Raw genomic sequence first — 18,992 nt, 5'->3', positions numbered from 1 at the left:
AGCCGTGCGGGCCTCCAATAGGTCGAGACGCTTGTCCGTCCGCCTGTTCCCCCGCCCCTCCTCGGGGAGGCCTCGCAGCGTCGCCGCGGGCGCGCGGAGCCGGCCCGCGGTGCCAAGCCGGCTGGGGGCGAGGCGCGGAGGCGTGTCGGGGCGGGCCCGGGCTCCGCGCGCCCCGCCCCGGCTCGCCGCGGCTCCCTCCTCCCCGGCGCCGCGTCCTCCCGCTCGCTCAGTTCTCACTCCACGTTCCACGCCGCGGCCTCGCTCCCGGGTGAGGGCCAGCCGCTGCGGCCGCCTCGCACGCGCCCGGGGCTGCGAACACCGACGCCCGCGCGTTCCCTTCGCGCGCCCGAGGTTCGGCCGCGGCTGACAGCGGGCGGGCCGGCGGACCGCGCGGGGAGCCGGCGTTGCGGTCGGGCGGGCCGGCCATGGAGGCGGACGGGGCCGGCGAGCAGATGAGACCGCTACTCACGCGGGTAACAGCGCCGGGCGAGGGCGCCGTGGGCGGCGGAGACCCGGGGCCGGGCGGGGGCCGGGAGGACGCGGGGCGAGGCAGACAAAGGCAGCGGGCGGCGCAGGATGGCGTGGCTGGGCCGCCGGGGTCCCGGGCGGGCGCCCCCTCTCTCCCGGCGGCTGCGCGCCTCGCCGTCCCCTTTGTGTGGCCGCCGGACCGCGGGTGCCGGAGGCGGCGGTGGCGGCCGGAGGCCCCGGCGGGCGGCGGGCATCCTCGGTACCGCCCATCCATCCCTGCGCGGTGCGGCCGGTGCGCTCGCGCCCCCGCCCCCCGCTCCGGCTCCCGCTCCCGGGGCGCCGGCCCCCTCCCCCCCGGGTTCCCGGCACGCACCCTCCGCAGTCTCCCGTGCCTCGGACGAGGGCTGCGTCTCCACCTGTCTCCGGCTCTCGGCGGTGGCGGGGAGTCGGGCCGGGCTTTGTTCCGGGCGTCCTCCGGCCGCCGGCGACTGCCAGGGCTGCCGCCGCCTCCCCTGGCCCGAGCCGGAGGAGTATCCTACCGGCGCAGGCCGTTTAGAGCGCCGAGGCTGTCGGCATCCCCCGACTCTCGGGGACCTCCTTCCGGGTGACACGGGTGTTGTCGACTGTTTCGGAGGGGATCTGGGGGGCTTGGCGTGGAATCGGGGATGACGGAGGGGAGACAGCAGCCTGGGGAGCACACTTGGGCCCTCATGGACACTCCACGTGTCCCACAGTGGTTGAGTCTCTTCCTCCCTTCCTCGTTGGTGACTCAAAGGACATGGAAAGTTAGAAATTTTCCTTCTTCCACTGTGACCATTTTTTTTTTAAACAAAACTCTATGGCCAGAGTGGTTACAGGGAAAAAATTTCCAGTCTTTCTTTCATAACTAACAGGAAAGTTGCGTTTCTCTTTTTAAATCGAGTTTTTCTTACTCTCCCCCCCCCCCCCCACCACCGCAAGACGATTGTCCAGGCCTTGGAGAGCAGTGATTCGTTACCTAAGGAGGTTCGTTTATAAGTTCTCTAAATATAGAGGAAAGCCAGCTTCAGCCTGCATGCACGCAGTCAGCAGTGGTTACTGGGGAGCTCCTACACGGAGATGGCAATGGAATAGAAACGCAGAAGGAAGCTTCTGTCATGCTTTGGTGTAGCCTTTCGGAATCAACGGTTCTATTCTCTGGTAGAGTGTACCAGCTACACGGTTGCTTGTGATTTACAGATTTTTCAAGTGAGCAGTAAAGAGCATCTTGAAGTCAGGAAGCTGGAGGGAAACTGATGTGTCCTCGCACATTACCTGCTTAGCTAGCTAGCTGAGGAAGTATAGAGGTCATTGGCCTCCTTTCATTGGGGGTTACAACACTTGTTTAGAACCTGTTCTGTAGTGTCCAAGGAAACAGAACCAGCTTTTACCTCAATGGGGGGGGGCTGGGAAGGGGGGAGACAAATAACAAAGGAATTCTCCATGCTGGCTCCATGCTGTTTATTAATGACATGGCAGGAGAGAGAGCCACTTCAAAAGTTTATGCCTATTAAATCTTTGGGAAGGTGAGATGTGGTCATAGTAAAGCTATATACATTAATAATCGAAATCAAATTACAGTAAGCTATTCAGTCAAAAAATAGAATGGAGAGACAGAAATGGGATGATTTGAAAACTGGGAAGAGAGTTTCTCACCCCCCGCCAAAAAAAATGAGAGTTGTAAAAGTGAGAAATTATGGTATTTGTTGGGTATCACTTTTGCTTACTATACCCAGTAAACGAATTAATTTTCATAAAATGCCATCTTAGGTGTCTAATTATGCAAAAACTTGAATAAGTTGATGGCATTTTATATTACTCTGAAACTTAAGTCCATCTGTTTTATAATTTAGGACCTTAGTTCTTCTGAAACTTTCTAACTTTAGTAGGTATGGAACTCAGTACCTGTTCCTGGTAGGTAGACATTCTGCCACTGAGCTATATGCCTCAGTCCTTTTTATTTTAAGACAGGGTCTATGTAGCCCAGGTGATCTCAGCCTCTCAAGTAGTTGGGATTATGGACATGTACCACCCTGCTCTTATGCAAACTTTCTTTAGATTTGGTTAAATAACAAAAACCCCAGCAACTCATCATTGGTGCTGTCTAGCATGTACAAGGCTCTGGGTTCAATCCCCAACACTGTAACAGATAAAAGCCAGACCCCCAGAATTTATTGTGGGTATCACTTAGAATTGATAATTGATCTAGAATAAGTTTAATTCTGTTACAGCAAATAACACCAATTAAAAGGTTAAGCAATCTAATTTCTCTTTAGCAGAGATCTAACACAACTCTTACCAATTTTGATATCCATGAAATTTACTGCTCTATGATTTCTTTCCTTTTACAGATATTAAGTGTCTCATAAATGCCAGGACTGGGAAAATAGACAAACAAGGCAGGCAGAGTTTGTTTTGGCGTGTGGAGTGAACACAGTGATGACATTTACATTCATTCCATTTATCTGTGCCAGCAAAAATATTTCCTGGGTCTGTTAGAAATACTTTTAAAAAGTGGTTATTAGAATAAATGAAAGGTAGTAATGGCCCAGTTTGAATTCATTGGTGTGGAAGGATTTTTGTGAGTATGTATGTAAGCCTTCTCTTTGAGGAACTGTAGTTATTAGCTTCTGGTAGTTCTGTCCATATGTCATCTCAGCCTTTTGACTTACTTTGATGTCGTTGGACCACAGGTTAAGGAGTCGAAATAAAGGAGGGACAGCATTCTGTCATGTATCCAAATGAAGCTGTAGGGTATTGGGTTGTAATGAAGAATTGATTATTTAGGTTGGGATACGTATTGGTTTTCTTTTAAGACTGGAAAATAGACTCCAGTTTTGTTGTACTACACTCTTGCTAGTTGAGTAGGTTAAAATTGAAAGCCAAAGTAATCTGGTGTTGGAGGAGCCTGTTACGTTCTGTGTATGTGGTGTGGTAACCAATATATTTTACTTTGGTAGTTACACTTGTTAACATCCTGTAGTGGGTTGTTTTTCTTCCTCTTCCATTCTCTTGCCGTATCTCACCACAAGTCTTGGTTTTTAAATTTTTTTTAAATTTTTAAGTAGTACACAGTAATATGAGTACAGTGATTCTTGATCAATGTCACTCTTTCATCCTCCCTTGTCCCTCCCAACCCCCCATTCCCTCAAGTTTCTTAATTTTGTAGACTATGCATTGAGGTTTTTTTTTTTTTTTTTTTTTGCCAGTCCTGGGGCTTGGACTCAGGGCCCGAGCACTGTCCCTGGCTTCTTTTTGCTCAAGGCCAGCACTCTGCCACTTGAGCCACAGCGCCTACTTCTGACCTTTTCTGTTTATGTGGTGCTGAGGAATCGAACCCAGGGCTTCGGGCATGCTAGGGAAGCCCTCTCCCTCGAAGCCACGTTCCCCAGCCCCTGCATTGAGTTTTATAACTTCATTCTCCCCTTCCTTTCTTCATTTGTGTCCCCCTCCCCCCTGGTCTTGCCCTCCCCACTTTCCAGTACCCAGTTTTTGGTGTTTATTTTGTTGCACCGTCCTCACAAATTTTCAAGTGAATAGGATCTTCAGGAGACAAAATGGATCATTCATGGGAAGGATATACAGATTTTCTTAGGGGTAATGGCTTAGTTATATAGATCCGTGTAGTTTGTTTTTATGTAAATTTCCCCTTACTGGTTATGGTTTCTGTAGTTGCCTTTCTTTTTTTGAGTCAGGGTTTCACCATGTAGCCCTTGCTGGCCTTGAAATCTAGATCCTCTTCAGTCTCCCCTATGGCTAGGATTATGTCTGCATAGTTACTATTCTTTGTGCATGGAGTATTTTTTAGTTTTGCCATAAAGCTTGAATTAGTAATAAGATTATTCAGACATTCTGGCCTAAAGTGGGATATGCTTCTGTTTTGTCTCCAGTTTGGGAGAGTTTGGGATTGTTTGTACTTCAGATTTGTTGCAGGGCTTAGCAGTGTCTGAGGACTGGCCCAAGCCAATCCTTAGTGTGCTAGGTTGCCTGCATTGATGATGCTTCCTTCCAGGGCCTACTCATTTTCAGATGACTGCTGTTACGGAGTGGACAGGCCTACACTTCTTCCAGGATTTGGATTTAGAAAAAGGGTGTGATTATGATAGATTTGCATTTTTATGTAGAGCTGATTAGTACAGATAGGTTCAAGATTGGCTGTTATAGGCAGATTTTCAAATTTCCTCCAAACGGAATGTTTTAAAATGTATTAACTTTTCTTAAGTCATGATTTGGATTTTCTTTTTTGTTTTCTTTTTCTGATTTTTAAGATTTAGTCTACAAAATAATCTGTTTCATCCTGACATTTGCAACATGTATGTGGTGTATTTTTGACCTTGATAGTTTGGACTTTAATGAGTTTTTTTTTTTTTTTTTGGCAGCATCAAAAGAAGCTTCAAGCACAATCTGTTTTTTTCCAATAGAAGAGTTTCGCTGTTGTTAAATATTCTTTTTTTCTTTTGCAGTGTTATGTGGATTAATGTCATTTGGTGCCTTTTCTGTTTACACTTTGTAGTCACTATGGAAATGATCTCTCTGGATTCCAGTGTTGTATTGGCTTTTTTTCTGCAAGATTGTCAGTATAGAGAAGCACTTGAATTGTATATCATCTTTGATTAGGAACTTGTAAAATGGATTTACCACTGAAGATAGAATCTCACTTGGGAAGATGCCTATACCCTGTTTTATTTAGAAGTAGTGTGGAATTGTTTCTTATAAGCATGAAAGAAGGGAAAGAATGATACTTAATGTATTTTTTCTCCCAGTTTACTTTAACATATATAACTAACATTTCATGTGTTTTTGTTCAGTGCATGTACAGAAATTTTGTTTTTTTGGTCGGTAGTGGGGCTTGAACTCTTGGTCTGGGTGCTATCCCTGAGCTCTTCAGCTGACGTCTAGTGTTCCACTTGAGTCACAGCACCACTTCTGGTTTTCTGGTGGTTTATTGGCGATAAGAATCTCACTGACTTTACTCCCCCCCCCCCGCCCCCCCCCCCCCCCCGCCCCGGCTGGCTTTGAGCTGCCATCCTCAGATCTCACTCAGCCTCCAGAGTAGCTAGAAATACCTTCGCGCTGGCGTTGAACAGCCATCCTCAGATCTCACCCAGCTTCCTGAGTAGCTAGGATTACCCCCAGGCTGGCTTTGAACTGCCATCCTCAGGTCTCACTCAACCTCCTGAGTAGCTAGGATCACCCCCAGCCAGGCTTTGGACCACCATCCTCAGATTTCACTCAGTCTCCTGAGTAGCTAGAATTACCTGTGCCATCCAGAATTTTTTTTTTTTTTCTGAATAGAATTCTTTGGAATTTTAAGCAGTTTCACTCTATCTCCAGCTGGCCTAACCTCACTATCCTCCCTCTTCTGCCTTCTGAGTACTGTGACTTCAGGTGTATGCCATACTGCCCAACTCAGTAGTAATCTTTATTCTGGGAAAACTATTGAAAACACACAGGAATCTTTTACTTTAGGAATTAATGTGTTTCACAAAAGTAAAAACAAATTCATGTGTAATAATAATTCATTGACGTTTATGATAGTACTACAAACGTTTTGTTTTAAATCCTCTAAGAAATAGTACTTCTTCCTTAGAAGAATTTAAATTAGAATATTACACTCCTACACTTTGGCCACCAAGGTACTATCTTGACTTAGGAAACATTTTTACAATTTGAGAAGTTTTTTAATATTTGTTGTGAGTAAGGGAAAAGGTCTGGCTTGTGAGTGGATTATTACATAGACGCTTTCTTCAGGCAGATGCAGATTTGCACACAGCTTTGTAAAGGTAGCAGCTAGGGCCAGCTTTCAAACCTCACTAGCCTTTTTGTGATACTGCTCACAAGACCAGATGTGGCGATAATCATGCCTGAGATTTCTATGACTTACATTTAAGACTTCCAGATTTTTCTTTTTGTTTTTTCTTTCTCCTGACCATTCATATGGCCACATTTAAATTGACAGCACAATTGTTTTTCTAGCAACTGCTGCTGTCAACAATGAAATGAAGGGATGTCTAAAAAAATTCACTCTATGTAATTCTAACTATTCAGGAGGCTATGATCTGAGGATCATGGTTTTAAGCCAGCCTAGGCAGCAAAGTCTGTGAGACTCTTATCTCCAGTTAAGCACCAAAAAGCCTTAAGTGGAGATATGGCTCAAGTGGGAGAGCATCAGCCTTTACTGTACAGTTTAAGGGAAAGTTGCAAGTCCCTGGGTTCAAGCCACAATACTGGCACAAAACAAACAAAAAAGATTACTGAAAGTGGGACTACAGGTGAAGGCCTACTGTTCAAGCAGCTGAGATAAGATGGTTTGAGCCCAGAAGTTCCAGACCAAACTGGGAAGCAGAGTAAGACAGAGACTTAAAAAAAATATTTTTACATCATGTAAAATGAATTAAAAACCGACTTTCATAATCCCACAAAAATGTGTTTAAATATGAAAAAATGAGATATCTGTATGATAATCAGACTGTAACTCCTGGTAACAGTTCCTATAGTTGTTTTGCTTGATTATGAATTGCTGAAATATCCTTGTGAATGTATATTGTTGGCTTTATAATACCACAATATATGAATTTTCTGCTTGTTTTTGCATTAGCCTTGCATGAAAGTTCTCTGGGTTACATACTAGTGTTTGGAATATTAATGCCATCATAGTTAACTTAGCACCATATAGTTAAAAACTGAGTTCAAGAGTTGATGGGCCACAAGTTTTTTTTGCTTGATTAGGTTCTTTTTTTTTGGCCAGTCGTGGACCATGAACTCAGGTCCTGAGCACTGTCCCTGGCTTCTTTTTGCTCAAGGCTAGCACTCTGCCACTTGAGCCACAGCGCCACTTCTGGCCATTTTTCTATATATGTGGTGCTGAGGAATCGAACCCAGGACTTCATGTATATGAGGCAAGCACTCTTGCCACTAGGCCATATTTCCAGCCCCTTGTATAGGTTCTTTCTGGGAGAGAGATAGCTTTACATTTAGATTTCCAAAGTTTTGTTGAATCTAAAAAATAGCTAAAGAATATATTCTAAAAATTAGCTCAGTTTGGCTTTGTCTGTAAAGGTTCATAGTTTCAAAATAAGTAATTCATAGTTCCATATTTTGCTGTAATAGTTCTTGGTAGCTGTTAAATTCATTTCTTTGCAGTTTATTTCTCAGAATACTAGCTTTATGAAGTAGGTTCTGCCAGAGCACCATTCTGTAGCCTAGGTTTGGGAAAATGACCACACATACTTTCTGGTGGTTGTAATGTGCTTATCTATGCTAAGGGCTCTGAAATGTCCTGTAATAATAAATAAATATATTAAATTATGGTGAGGCGAGATACAGAAATGAGAGGTTGTAATTCTTTACCACTGTTACAAAATATGAATAGGTCACTAGTATGCTGTGTTGTTACATGTGTAAGGAAGCAAATCCTGTAGTACTGACTGTGCAGATCTATTTGAGATATCCTTTTTTTTCTGTGTAAGTCTGTTACAGTTCAGGACAAATTTGAAAACTATATTAGAAGATGCTCTGGAAGCAACGTGATAGGGCAGTGTTTATTACCGCATGTCAATGTTGAGGGATAATGCAGCTATTAAAGATTGAAGGTGATTTCTTTGTATTAAGAAAGCAATATGAGAGCAAGTGACTTTACAATGCCTTTTCTCTAATGGGGAAATAAAAACATGTATTTGAATTTACTGGTATTTGGAACTAATGAACATGCAGCCATAGAGGAAGAATGAGAACAGAGATTGAAACTGGAGTAGGAGCAAAGTTTCACAGTACACGTCTGTTTTCATTTTGAGCCATGCAAAGATGCTACGTACTAAATGAGACAGGATGGTGTATTAAATCAATTTTTATATCATGGGTTGATGAGTTTCATGAGATGAATGACTCAATCTGATATTTATGAATAATACCTTTTCATGTTGTAGGGGAACTACTTGAATACTAAACTTAATATATGTCTGTCAGTAAAATCACATGTGTATTACATGCCTAATTATATACAACATGCATGTGTGTCTTGGAAATTTTAAACCCTCTATCTAGAGATCTGACTTAGTGAGGTAGGTGTAAGGAGAAGGTAGGATGTGGAAAGGGACTAGGTCACTCTTACAGATGTGCAATACCTATGTGTAAGGAAATAAGTCTTGATTATGTACCTTTCTTTATATTTAGAACTTTTCATTGTGATCTTTGTGTTTCCCTTTAGGGCCTTGAGCTTGCTGGGCCTGTGCTCTACTGTTTGAGCCAACACCGCAGCCCTACTTTTTGTTGTTTATTTTGGAGATGGAGTCTCCAGGACTTTTCTGCTTGATTTGGTTTCATACTGTGATCCTCTGGATCTCAGCCTCCTGTGTAGTTAGGTTTACAGGTGAGAGTTATTTGCATGGGCCAGGGATGTACACAGTGGTAAAGTGCTTTTATAGCAAGCATAAGGTACTGAGTTGCATCTTCAGCACCACCAGAAACCAAACCAACAACAACAACTCCTGCCCCAAATTCGAAATTGTATACACTTGTAGCGATTACTGTGGCACAGTTTTAAGGGCACTGTTCACATTGCTCTCCTGTTTTCACTCCAGAGGGCGCCATTTACCCTGTGTTCCCTGTCAGTGAATGATTGTGTAACTTAGGACCATGGGGTTACAGGTTCTTCATATTGTTACACAGATATTGCTTGTGATATATATCACCTTATTAGAAAGAAGTTAGAATTGAACCTACAGAAATTATTCCATTTAGCTACTTTACTTATTTATTGTTTTGGTTCGTCATGTGGCTTGAACTCGGGGCCTAGACGCTTTCCCTGAGCCTCTTGGTGCTCAAGGCTAGTGCTCTACCACCTCAGCCACCGTGCCACCTCTGGTTTTTGAGTGGTTAATTGGAGATAAGAATCTCACTGGGACTTTTCTGCCTGGGCTGGCTTTGAACTGCAATCCTTAGATCTCAACCTCCTGAGTATTTAGCTAGTTTTTAGAAGCCACTATTTGGGGAAAATGTTGGATCTCCTCTTCCCTGAAAGTTCTTCTCAAAAGCATTTTTGCATAAGTGAAAAACTCTAGTACTATTTAAGGACTTTCACCTCCTTGAATGAAGCAGTGAAACTCCACTCTTAAGTTTCATCTGTCACATTTATCTAAACCTAGCACTGGTCAGGAGAAATGTCAGGAGAAATGTCCTTTGCTTCAGTGCAAGTCAGTGAAGAGCAGGTAACTAGAGAAAGCCAGCTTTGAGTCATGAGGTTTATTAGACTTCTCATTTAGATTCTTATCATTCCTTTTTACAAATGTGAACTTAATGGATAGAGAGTTTTTCTAAAAAATTTCAGGCCCTACAGGTAGGTAGAGGCTAAGTTGAGATTTAAACTCAGGGTTGATGCTAAACTATTTGCCCCTTTGTTTTTCATTTCTCATTAGCATGGTGTAATCTAAAGTGCTGTTTTCAGTCTCATTGAACATTAACATATTAGATGATTTTACTTGTATGATCCTTGAGATCTTGATTTGTCTTTTGTCAAAGTAACTACAAATGTTTTTCTTTATATTTAAAAAACACTTATTACTGTAACTTTTGTGAATTAAATTGCTAATATTCTAGAATTATAGAAATTTAATCTCAATATTTTCCTTGCTGATTTTTTTTTGTTTGTTTGGCCAGTCCTGGGCCTTGAACTCAGGGCCTGGGCACTGTCCCTGAGCTTCTCTTGCTCAAGGCTAGCACTCTACCACTAGAGCCACAGCACCATTTCCAGCCTTTTCTGTTTATGTGTTACTGAGGAATCGAATCCAGGACTTTATGCATGCTAGGCATTCACTCTATTGCTATGCCACATCCCCAGCCCTGCTGAATTTTTAAATTAGGTTGATTCTAGAATTTGACACATAGAAAGAATATATAATCAGTGAATGTTAGGATATTATCAAGGCCTCATATGTTTTGAAATTAAGTAGGTTTCTAGTTAAGTTTATTCAGCTAGACTATTACATTTATTGTTCTATAACTTTTATATGTGATATTAGCCATTAAAATCTGGCTTGCTGTAATGGCCAGAAGATGGGAATCTTTTGTGCCCTGGTTCCATCAGGGGAAAATGTTGAGTAAATAGTGATTGCAAGTTGGCTTCCAAAATAAGAGTTGTGGGCTTGCTTTGTTGTTTGTTTTTGTTTTCATGAAAACTGTGCTGAGAATTGGACTCACGGCTTTGAGCATGCTGGACAAGCGGTCTACAGCTGAGCTATTAAGGATATTGGATTTTGTTTTAAGTCCTGAGTGAAGGGTTTAGGCAGTTATTAAGCATGAATAAAATGAAAGTTTGCTTCACTTATTTTCACCAGTCTTAAATATACTTAAATTGTTGGGAAACTGACCATTTCCCTTACATATAGTGCTTGTACAAGTTTTGCTTAATGTACATGATTGTAAAGTATCAGTGATGGGGGATTTCAAGTCCCAGATCAGAAGTTGGATGTTCAATATGTTGGTTTGAGATGGTGCTACTTCTATTCTTTTGAATTATTGTATAATTGCACTCATCTGCTTTCAGTTTTGTGGACTTCCTTTCTTCCTAGACTGCTCCCTAACTTCCCAGTCCACGAGTAAGCGAGTAAGCAGGTGCTCTAACCAGCCAGTGTACTTTCTCAGTGATATGAACTCCTTAGTTTTGCTTTGCCTTAACAGCTTGCTTGTCAAGGGGGAGCTTGCTTATCTTTTTGCACATGCCATTAGCAGTAGAGCAACTGCAGAAGAGTCCCCTAATAGGCTGTTTCTGATATGAGCCTGTTTATATTTGGGCAAATTGGTCTCCTTTTTGTTTGGAATAAGGGATTCATTCAGACTAAAAATAGCCTGTATTTGGTTTTTCATTTTATTTTGTTGAATTGTATTCAGAAATGGGGAATTCAGTTAATAATTACAAACCCAAACAAAGGTGAAAACCAAGGTGTTGGTGCCTTAGTGGCAGCAAGCCCATGGTGGGGTTTCAGACACACATGAGGTTCCTTTTTCTAATCCCCCACCAAGTGGCCTTGAGCAAGTAGCATCTTTTTCTTCAAACTGATTAGACTGTAGGCTCAGCTTCCTAAGTGCTAGGATTAATTACAAGAGTAAGATACTATGCCAGTTTCAGCTAACACCTTTGAATCTCACTCTTCTCATTTGTAAGATTGGCAGTATTATATTTACCTTATAGCTTTAATCAGGAAAAATAATAATACTGTATATAAAATGCTAAATGTTCTGTTGGAACTTGCTGCTGATAACCATTCTGCATTTCTATGTTATCTTTGACATAATAAAGCCTAAAGCAGTTAGTGAACAGAAATCACAGAAATAGAATCTCTTTTCTCTTTAAACCGTGGTACAAGATACTCTGTGGATAGGTATAGATGTACTACTTCAGGCATCAGATTTTACAGAAAATAATTGGGTTGGAGTTTCTTATAAGCTCTAGATTGCAGTGTTTAATATAGTGCCTAAAAGTAGGCACAGGGTAGCTAGCTAGTTGCCAGGCATGATCAGGGTAAATTATGCTTTGTAAAAGCTTCATAGCTGTCCCCTCAGCTCCCCCCAAGTTGTTGTTGAGACCAGATCTTACTGTGTGGCCCAGGCTGTATTTCCCTATAACTCCTGTAGGGTTTTGTTGTTTTTGGTGCCTATAGTGAAGCTCATGCTCTTGCTTTTTTTTTTTTAGAAGTTTTGCTTATTAATATATATCATTTACACAAAATAATGAGCTTCATTAGAGCTTCATTATGACAACGCAACATATATTAAATAGTACTTAGCATCACACATCTCTTAACGAGTAGAGCATTAGCCCTTTGGTTGGTTGTTGGTTGTAGTGTGGGCTTGACAATCCTGCCTTTATCATCACTATCTCCAGTGGATTCAGTGTTATAGCTATCTGGAGTCAATCAGTTTCTCTCTCTACTTGGACTGTCATAGTTTAGGCTTTCATATTCTTTTACCAGGAATGAGGTGACTTTCTAGTTCCTCCCTGTGGGTGTCTGCGCCCCCCTCCCCACCAGCAGTTATCTATACTGTTGCCTTGCAGAGGCTCTGTGTTGATTAGTTTTTTCTGCTTATACTCATTCCATTGCTTTCAGAATGAATTTTTTTTTTTGTAGGTCGTGGGCCTTGAACTCAGGGCCTAGGTGTTGTCCCAGAACTGTCTTGCTCAAGGCTAGTGCTCTACCATTTTGAGCCACAGCTCCACGTCCAGTTTTTGAGCAGTTCATTGGAGATTAGAGTTCCATGGGGACTTTTTGCCAGGGCTGGCTTTGAACTGTGATCTTCAGATCTCATCCTCTTGAGTAGCTAGGATTACTTACAGGTGTGAGCCATCAGCACCTGACTTCAGAATACGCTTTGAGAGCTCCTAAGTCCATCTATCTTTGTAGCTATTCCTCTCATCTGCTTCTCCCTCCATTTCTATGGTTCAAGTGGATGCAACCTACTAGATACTTCAACACCTACTTAGATGTTTTGTTTTGCCATCCTGGGGCTTGAACTCTAGGTCTGGGTGCTGTCCCTGAGCTTCTTTCACTCAAGGAGAGTGCACTTGGGCTACAGCACCACTTCCAGCTTTTTTGAGTAGTTTATTAGAGATAAGAGTCTCACAGAGTTTCCTGGCCAGGCTGGCTTCAAACCACAACCCTCAGATCTCAGCCTCCTGACTAACTAGGATTATAGGTGTGAGCCACTTGTGCCCAGCAGCTTTTCTTTTCAAAATACTACATTAGTGAATCCTGTTTAACTGATGACCTTCAAGTTGATTATTTTTTGTAACCAGTGTTGAGGTGTTGTACAGAGGGGTTACTATTTCATAAGTCAGGTAGTGAGTACAGTTGTTTCTGGACAGTGTCACCCCCCCCCCCTTGCCTACATTTTTTTTTTTTTTTGCCAGCCCTGGGGCTTGAACGCAGGGCCTGAGCAAAAGCCCCTGGCTTCTTTTTGCTCAAGGCTAGCACTCTACCACTTGAGCCATAGCGCCACTTCTGGCTTTTTCTGTATATGTGGTGCTGAGGAGTTGGACCCAGGACTTCATGCATGCTAGGCAAGCACTGTACCACTAGGCCACATTCTCAGCCCTAACTGACATTTTTGGCTTTTATAAGCATTAATTTGACTGCTGTTGTCTGGACCTACCTATTTTTATCCACATAAAAGTAATAGCTCACCAGGTGCAGGCAGTACTTGGAGAGGGTTCCAGTTTGAGGCCAGCCCTGGTAAAAAGACTTAATATCAATTTAGGCATGGTGGTATGTTCTTGTGGTCCCAACTATGTTGAAGACCATAGGAAGGGGTATCTCAGGCTGAAGACTGACCAGGGGGCTGAAGAGGGCGAAGTAAAATAAAAAGGACTGGGGATATTGCTCAAGTGGTAGAACACCCGTCTTTAACAAGTGAGGAGGCCTGCGTTCAAACCTTTCCACTGAAGAAAAAAACTCTTGTTTAGAGAACAAATAGGGACAATATTGTAAATGTTTAGGATTTTTCTTAACATGGGAGAATAGAATGTCAAGTAAAATATCTATTAGCTTGAATTAGTTAATTAAAAGCACTTAACATTTGTTACATTTTTTTTCACCAAGAAGATGCTTACCTTGTAATTTTCACTTGAATATGTATTATTTGAAAAATAGTACCTTATAGCAACACTTCAAAAGGAACTAGTAAGTATCAAAGGGTAAAATGGTAATAGTCATTTGTGGTAATTGGCAGACTTGCCAGTTGACCTTCATAACCACTGGCTATATTTTATTCTGAATTCTGTTTACTATTACTGTTTCAAGCTGGGAGCTAGTGGCTCGTGCTTGTGGTTCTTACTGCTCAGGAGGATGAGAATTGAGGATCAAGGTTCAAACCCAGTCCTGGCAGGAAAGTCTGTGAGACTCCTATCTCTAATTAACCACTAGAAAACCAGAAGTGGCTCTGTGGCTCAAGTTGTAGAGCGCTAGCCTTGAGCTGAAGAGTTCCTGGACCAGAGTTCAAGCTTCATGACTGCCAAAAAACAAAATAAAACAAAAAAACTATTACTGTTTCACAATGGACAGTTCTTACTTCACTAAGTAAAAACAGGAGCTGTGGGAGGGCTCCAGGCAGTTCTAGCCAGGGTTCTGTTGGTTTTCCTGGAATCAGAAATTTATTTAAAATAATTTTTTTTTTCTCTTCAAAAAACAGTGTTCTCTCTGACATCCAGGAAAACCAGAACAGATGCTGAGGATGACTAAGGCCTCAGAGAACAGAACCTCTAACTTTCATCTTTCTCATCTCTGACACACACTTCTTTCTCAGGTCCACTTGAAGCCACTCTTCTGGCTGCATCTGCTTCAGTTTCCTCTGTCTTCCTGATGCAGAATCCCTAGTCTGGATCCTTCTAGGTAAGGTTAGGACTATGGATTTTAATTAACAGATTAACCGCCAGCTGGCTACTCTGCATAGAGACAAGTCAGTGATGCTTAGTGTGTTCAGTAGATTTGCATGAGTTAATGTAGACTAAGTACTATGCTTTCTCTGCTTTTGACCACCACTTTGAAATGGAAAAGGTTTAGAGGACTGTGATGCATATACAAAACAATTACCAGCTTGCTTTTTTTCTACATAACAGTTTCTATTAAACTGGAGTAGTTTATAGTATAAAATTATTTCTATGACATCACTAAGCTTCCTTCACATAGAGAAGAAATATTTTTTGTAAAGCTTTCTTTCTTTTTTTCAGTGGGACTGTTTGAACTCAGGACCTTTCCCTTGCTAGGCAAACATTCTCTCATTGAGCCACACCTCCAGTCTTATGCATTTCAGTAAAACTCTTTTTTTTTTTGCCAGTCCTGGGGCTTGGACTCAGGGCCTGAGCACTGTCCTTGGCTTCTTTTGTTCAAGGCTAGCACTCTGCCACTTGAGCCACAGCGCCACTTCTGGCCATTTTCTGTATATGTGGTGCTGGGGAATCGAACCCAGGGCCTCATGTATATGAGGCAGGCACTCTTGCCACTAGGCCATATCCCCAGCCCCCAGTAAAACTCTTAAATGTGAGTTCAAGGCGTATTTAGCTTGCAGAATTCTTATGAGAGGATGAAAGATGAAACACCAATTTGTGTTTATATATATATATGTATTAATACTGATTTTTTTTTTTTTAGGAAGGAACCTGGTAGATTTAAATTTTTTCCTCACAGTATCTTAAAAATACAGGAAATCATTAGTCCCTCCTACTTATTTCTAACCTGGCAATACTTGGTGGATGGGAGAATTCGAGGCTGCTTTTCCCTTAGAGTGACATTCTTTTAACTCCATAATCAGGGAGATATTTTAAGTTTTCCATATGTGTGCTGCTAGCCTCTAGTGAGTAGAGACCGAATAGTGGTTCTAGCCACTGTACAGGGCTCTCTATAATTGTATAGGGCCCTATAGTTGATATATGTCTATTCCAAAACATTAGAAATGTCAAGAGGGAGAAACCCTGTCTTAAAGATTAGAATCAAGGATCACGGGGCAAGATGAGAAAACGTTTCATAGCAGAGAGGACCAAGAATGAATTTTGGAGTTGAAGTGACTCAAGCTGGGCATTGGTGCTTCATGCTTAGAAGGCTGAGATCTGAAGACCCTGGTTCAAAGCCAGCTGGGGCAGATAACTCTTTTCTCCAGTTAACTAGCAAAAAGCTGGGAATGAAGGTATAGCTTAAGTGGTAGAGTGCCAGCCTGAGTGGAAGAAGCTCAGCAAGAGTGAAGCCCAGAATTCAAGAAGCAGTATCAGGACCAAAAAAGAAAAGAAAAAAGAAGGAAGTAACTTCACTGGTTTGAATGCCTAGGATGAAGGGAAAAACCATATTTAGATAGAACTCTTAAGTTTAGATATCCCCGAGTTTTATTGTATAAAGCTACATATAGGTATACAAAGTTATATATATATATATATATATACTATTTTTCCTAGTCTCAAAAAATAGTGGTCTAAAAATATAGGCAGAAATATAATGTAGGTTGGCTTCAAATTTAGGACCCTCCTGTCTGAATTTCTCAAGTGCTGGGTTTATAGATAGGCATTAATAGGCCTAGCTTATTAAACCCTGTTTTTTATTAAGTACTTTAAAATTATTACTATAAAGGCAGTTGTACGGAGGAGCTGCTGTTTCGTAAGGTAGGCAATGAGTACATTTCCTTTTGGACAATGTCAGCCCTTTGCTCTCTCCCAGTTTTCCCTCCCATCCCCACCCACAGGCTGTATGGTTCATTTTCAACATAGTGTCTAGTGAGTACCACTGCTGCATTTGTTCATCCTTTGTTTTTCTATTTCCTGGGGTTCATTTTGATAATATTTTTATATATCAGAGGCCTTACACCTTTGTGTTCCTCCCCTAAGTATTAAACCATATTTTTACTTTGCTTAATTGCATACTTAAACCACTTTTGTTATATTTTAGTTCTTACCAATCAGATTATTTATTTAAATATCTTAAAGTGTTTTTTTTGGATTTTTTTTTGGTTGTTGCTAATTGGAGATAAAATCTTGAGGAGGACTTTTTGCTCAGGCTGGCTTCAAACTGTTATCCTTAAATCTCTGCCTCCTAAGTAACTAGGATTATAGGTACCTGCTTACATAAGTTTTCTAATTGTAGTTCAGTTGTAATTCAATTGTAGTCTAAGATGAACCTACTATATCTTTGTAATAAACATCTATTATAAATACTATAACTAATTTAGCATCCTCTCATTGCAAATAGAACTATATCATCTTTGTCCCTGGCATTTCTTATTAAATATAAAGTATTATTAGTTTTACAATGCTAGGTATTGATTCCAGATTGTCTTGCATGGTAGGTAACTGCTTTACCACTGAGCTATACCTCCGATACCCTAAGGTTTTATTCTTAAGAAATGTAGAGGCACTGCAACACAAAGTGCTTAAACTAGCATGGATAAGGTTCTTGTTGTAAGCCTCAGCATCACAAAATAAGAGAAAAGAAAAGAAAAAGCCCAGATAAAGAACCAAGAACTTTTATTTACTTCCTGTCATAATGTCATTGTATCTTTGAAAAGTTTTTAACAGAATATGATTTTTGCCCTTTCTGTACCTTTATTTCTGTACTAGAACTAGATTTAAAAAAATTTTTTGGTTTTGTCAGTTCTGCAGGTTGAACTCAGGGCCTGGGCACTATCCCTGAGCTTCTTTTGCTCAAGGCTAGCACTTGAGCCACAGTGCCACTTCTGGCCTTTTCTGGTAGTAAGGAATTGAACCCAGGGCTTCATGCATGCTAGGTAAGCATTCTACCACTAAGCCACATTCCCAGCCAGTAGATTCTTAGTGTAAAAGACATACAAATGTTAAGCCAGGCCCCGATGGCTCTTGTCTATAGTCCTACCTAGCTACTCAGAAGGTTGGGATTTAGATAAGAGGATTTTGATCTGAAATCAGACTGGGCAGAGAACAGAGAAATGAGAGTCCATCTTCAGTCTGAAAGAGTTGTTTAAGTATTAAGAGTGTCATCCAGGAGTGAAAAAGCTGAGCCAGTGACAGCTGAGTTGAAGTCCCAGTACTAGCAAAAAACCTAAACCAACCAAACAACAACCCTTAAAATTTTATGAGTATGTGAAACAACTTTAAAAATGGTTGAAAATCTACTTCTTTATATGACAGTGATTTATTCAGTGGCCCATATAAAGCACTCATATGAACAGTGTTGCTCTGCAATAGTCTGTATTTGGTTAATATGTTGAATGACATTTAATAGTATGTTGCCTCTTTTCCCTCCCCTGTTGAAACAGGGCTTCCTTGCGCAGCCCAGGCTGGCCTTGAACTCAATATTTTCTTGTCTCAGCCTTCAGAGTTCTGAGGTTACAGGCATGTACCACCATGGACATTTGCCTTAAGTTTTTCTGTTTCTGTTTTTAATATTGTTAAGTTTCTCTAAATCAAAGTAAGCATGTAGATTTCATAAAGCAGCTGCCAGAGAACCTTTTCAGACTTGAGTTTTTTGTTTGAAGCCACCATTCACCATATCATCCCCCAGCATGAGAGAAGTTTGGATTTCTCAGTGTAGCCACTAGGTGGTGATGTTAGGACAAAGTCTCCCTTAAGTGGCAGTGGACACTGAAATGGTTACCCAAATGAGGCGGCCTAGAGGGAGCAGTGCTGGTGAGTCTGTGAAGGACATTTTTATTTGTTTCACAGGAGAGTTTCCTTCCTTTTTTCTTGACCTGTGCCTTCAAATTTACCTGTGAAAAGTAAATGAAGGTAAAATCCGTCATGTTTGTTATATTTATGCTGACTTATATTAATGTTTTGGTTTATAGTGATACATTTAATTTTATTAGCTCTCACTGAATTGCCAACAGGTTTAAAGTATTTAAAAATAAGTGGACCTTTTTGTGATTTTACTTATAGTTCCCTCCAAAAGTATTTGGGCACTGGAGGGTGTGGTTCCAGTGGTAGCCCTGAGTTCATTCCCTACAGCAAAAAGGCATTTGAGCCAGTAAAATAATTGGGAGAATCAGTGAAATTGTATGCAGTT

At 41.5% G+C, this 18,992-nt stretch overlaps 1 protein-coding gene across 8 annotated transcripts in view; it reads left to right on the top strand.

Annotated features, from left to right (window-relative positions):
- The first annotated feature begins 238 nt into the window (after positions 1-238).
- Positions 239-18,992, top strand: part of Slc4a7 (solute carrier family 4 member 7) — an 86,398-nt gene continuing 67,644 nt past the window's right edge. For all 8 annotated transcript variants that reach the window (XM_048355981.1, XM_048355979.1, XM_048355983.1 and 5 more), the window contains exon 1: positions 239-473. In XM_048355981.1, the coding sequence (XP_048211938.1) occupies positions 426-473 (48 nt within the window). In that variant the 5' untranslated portion in view covers positions 239-425. The remainder of the gene's footprint in view (positions 474-18,992) is intronic.

The sequence above is a fragment of the Perognathus longimembris genome, chromosome 10, assembly GCF_023159225.1.
Source record: "Perognathus longimembris pacificus isolate PPM17 chromosome 10, ASM2315922v1, whole genome shotgun sequence".
In the NCBI taxonomy this organism is placed as follows: Eukaryota; Metazoa; Chordata; class Mammalia; order Rodentia; family Heteromyidae; genus Perognathus; species Perognathus longimembris.
The sequence above is the reverse complement of the archived record's forward strand: the minus strand, read 5'-3'. Positions and strand labels throughout refer to the sequence as shown.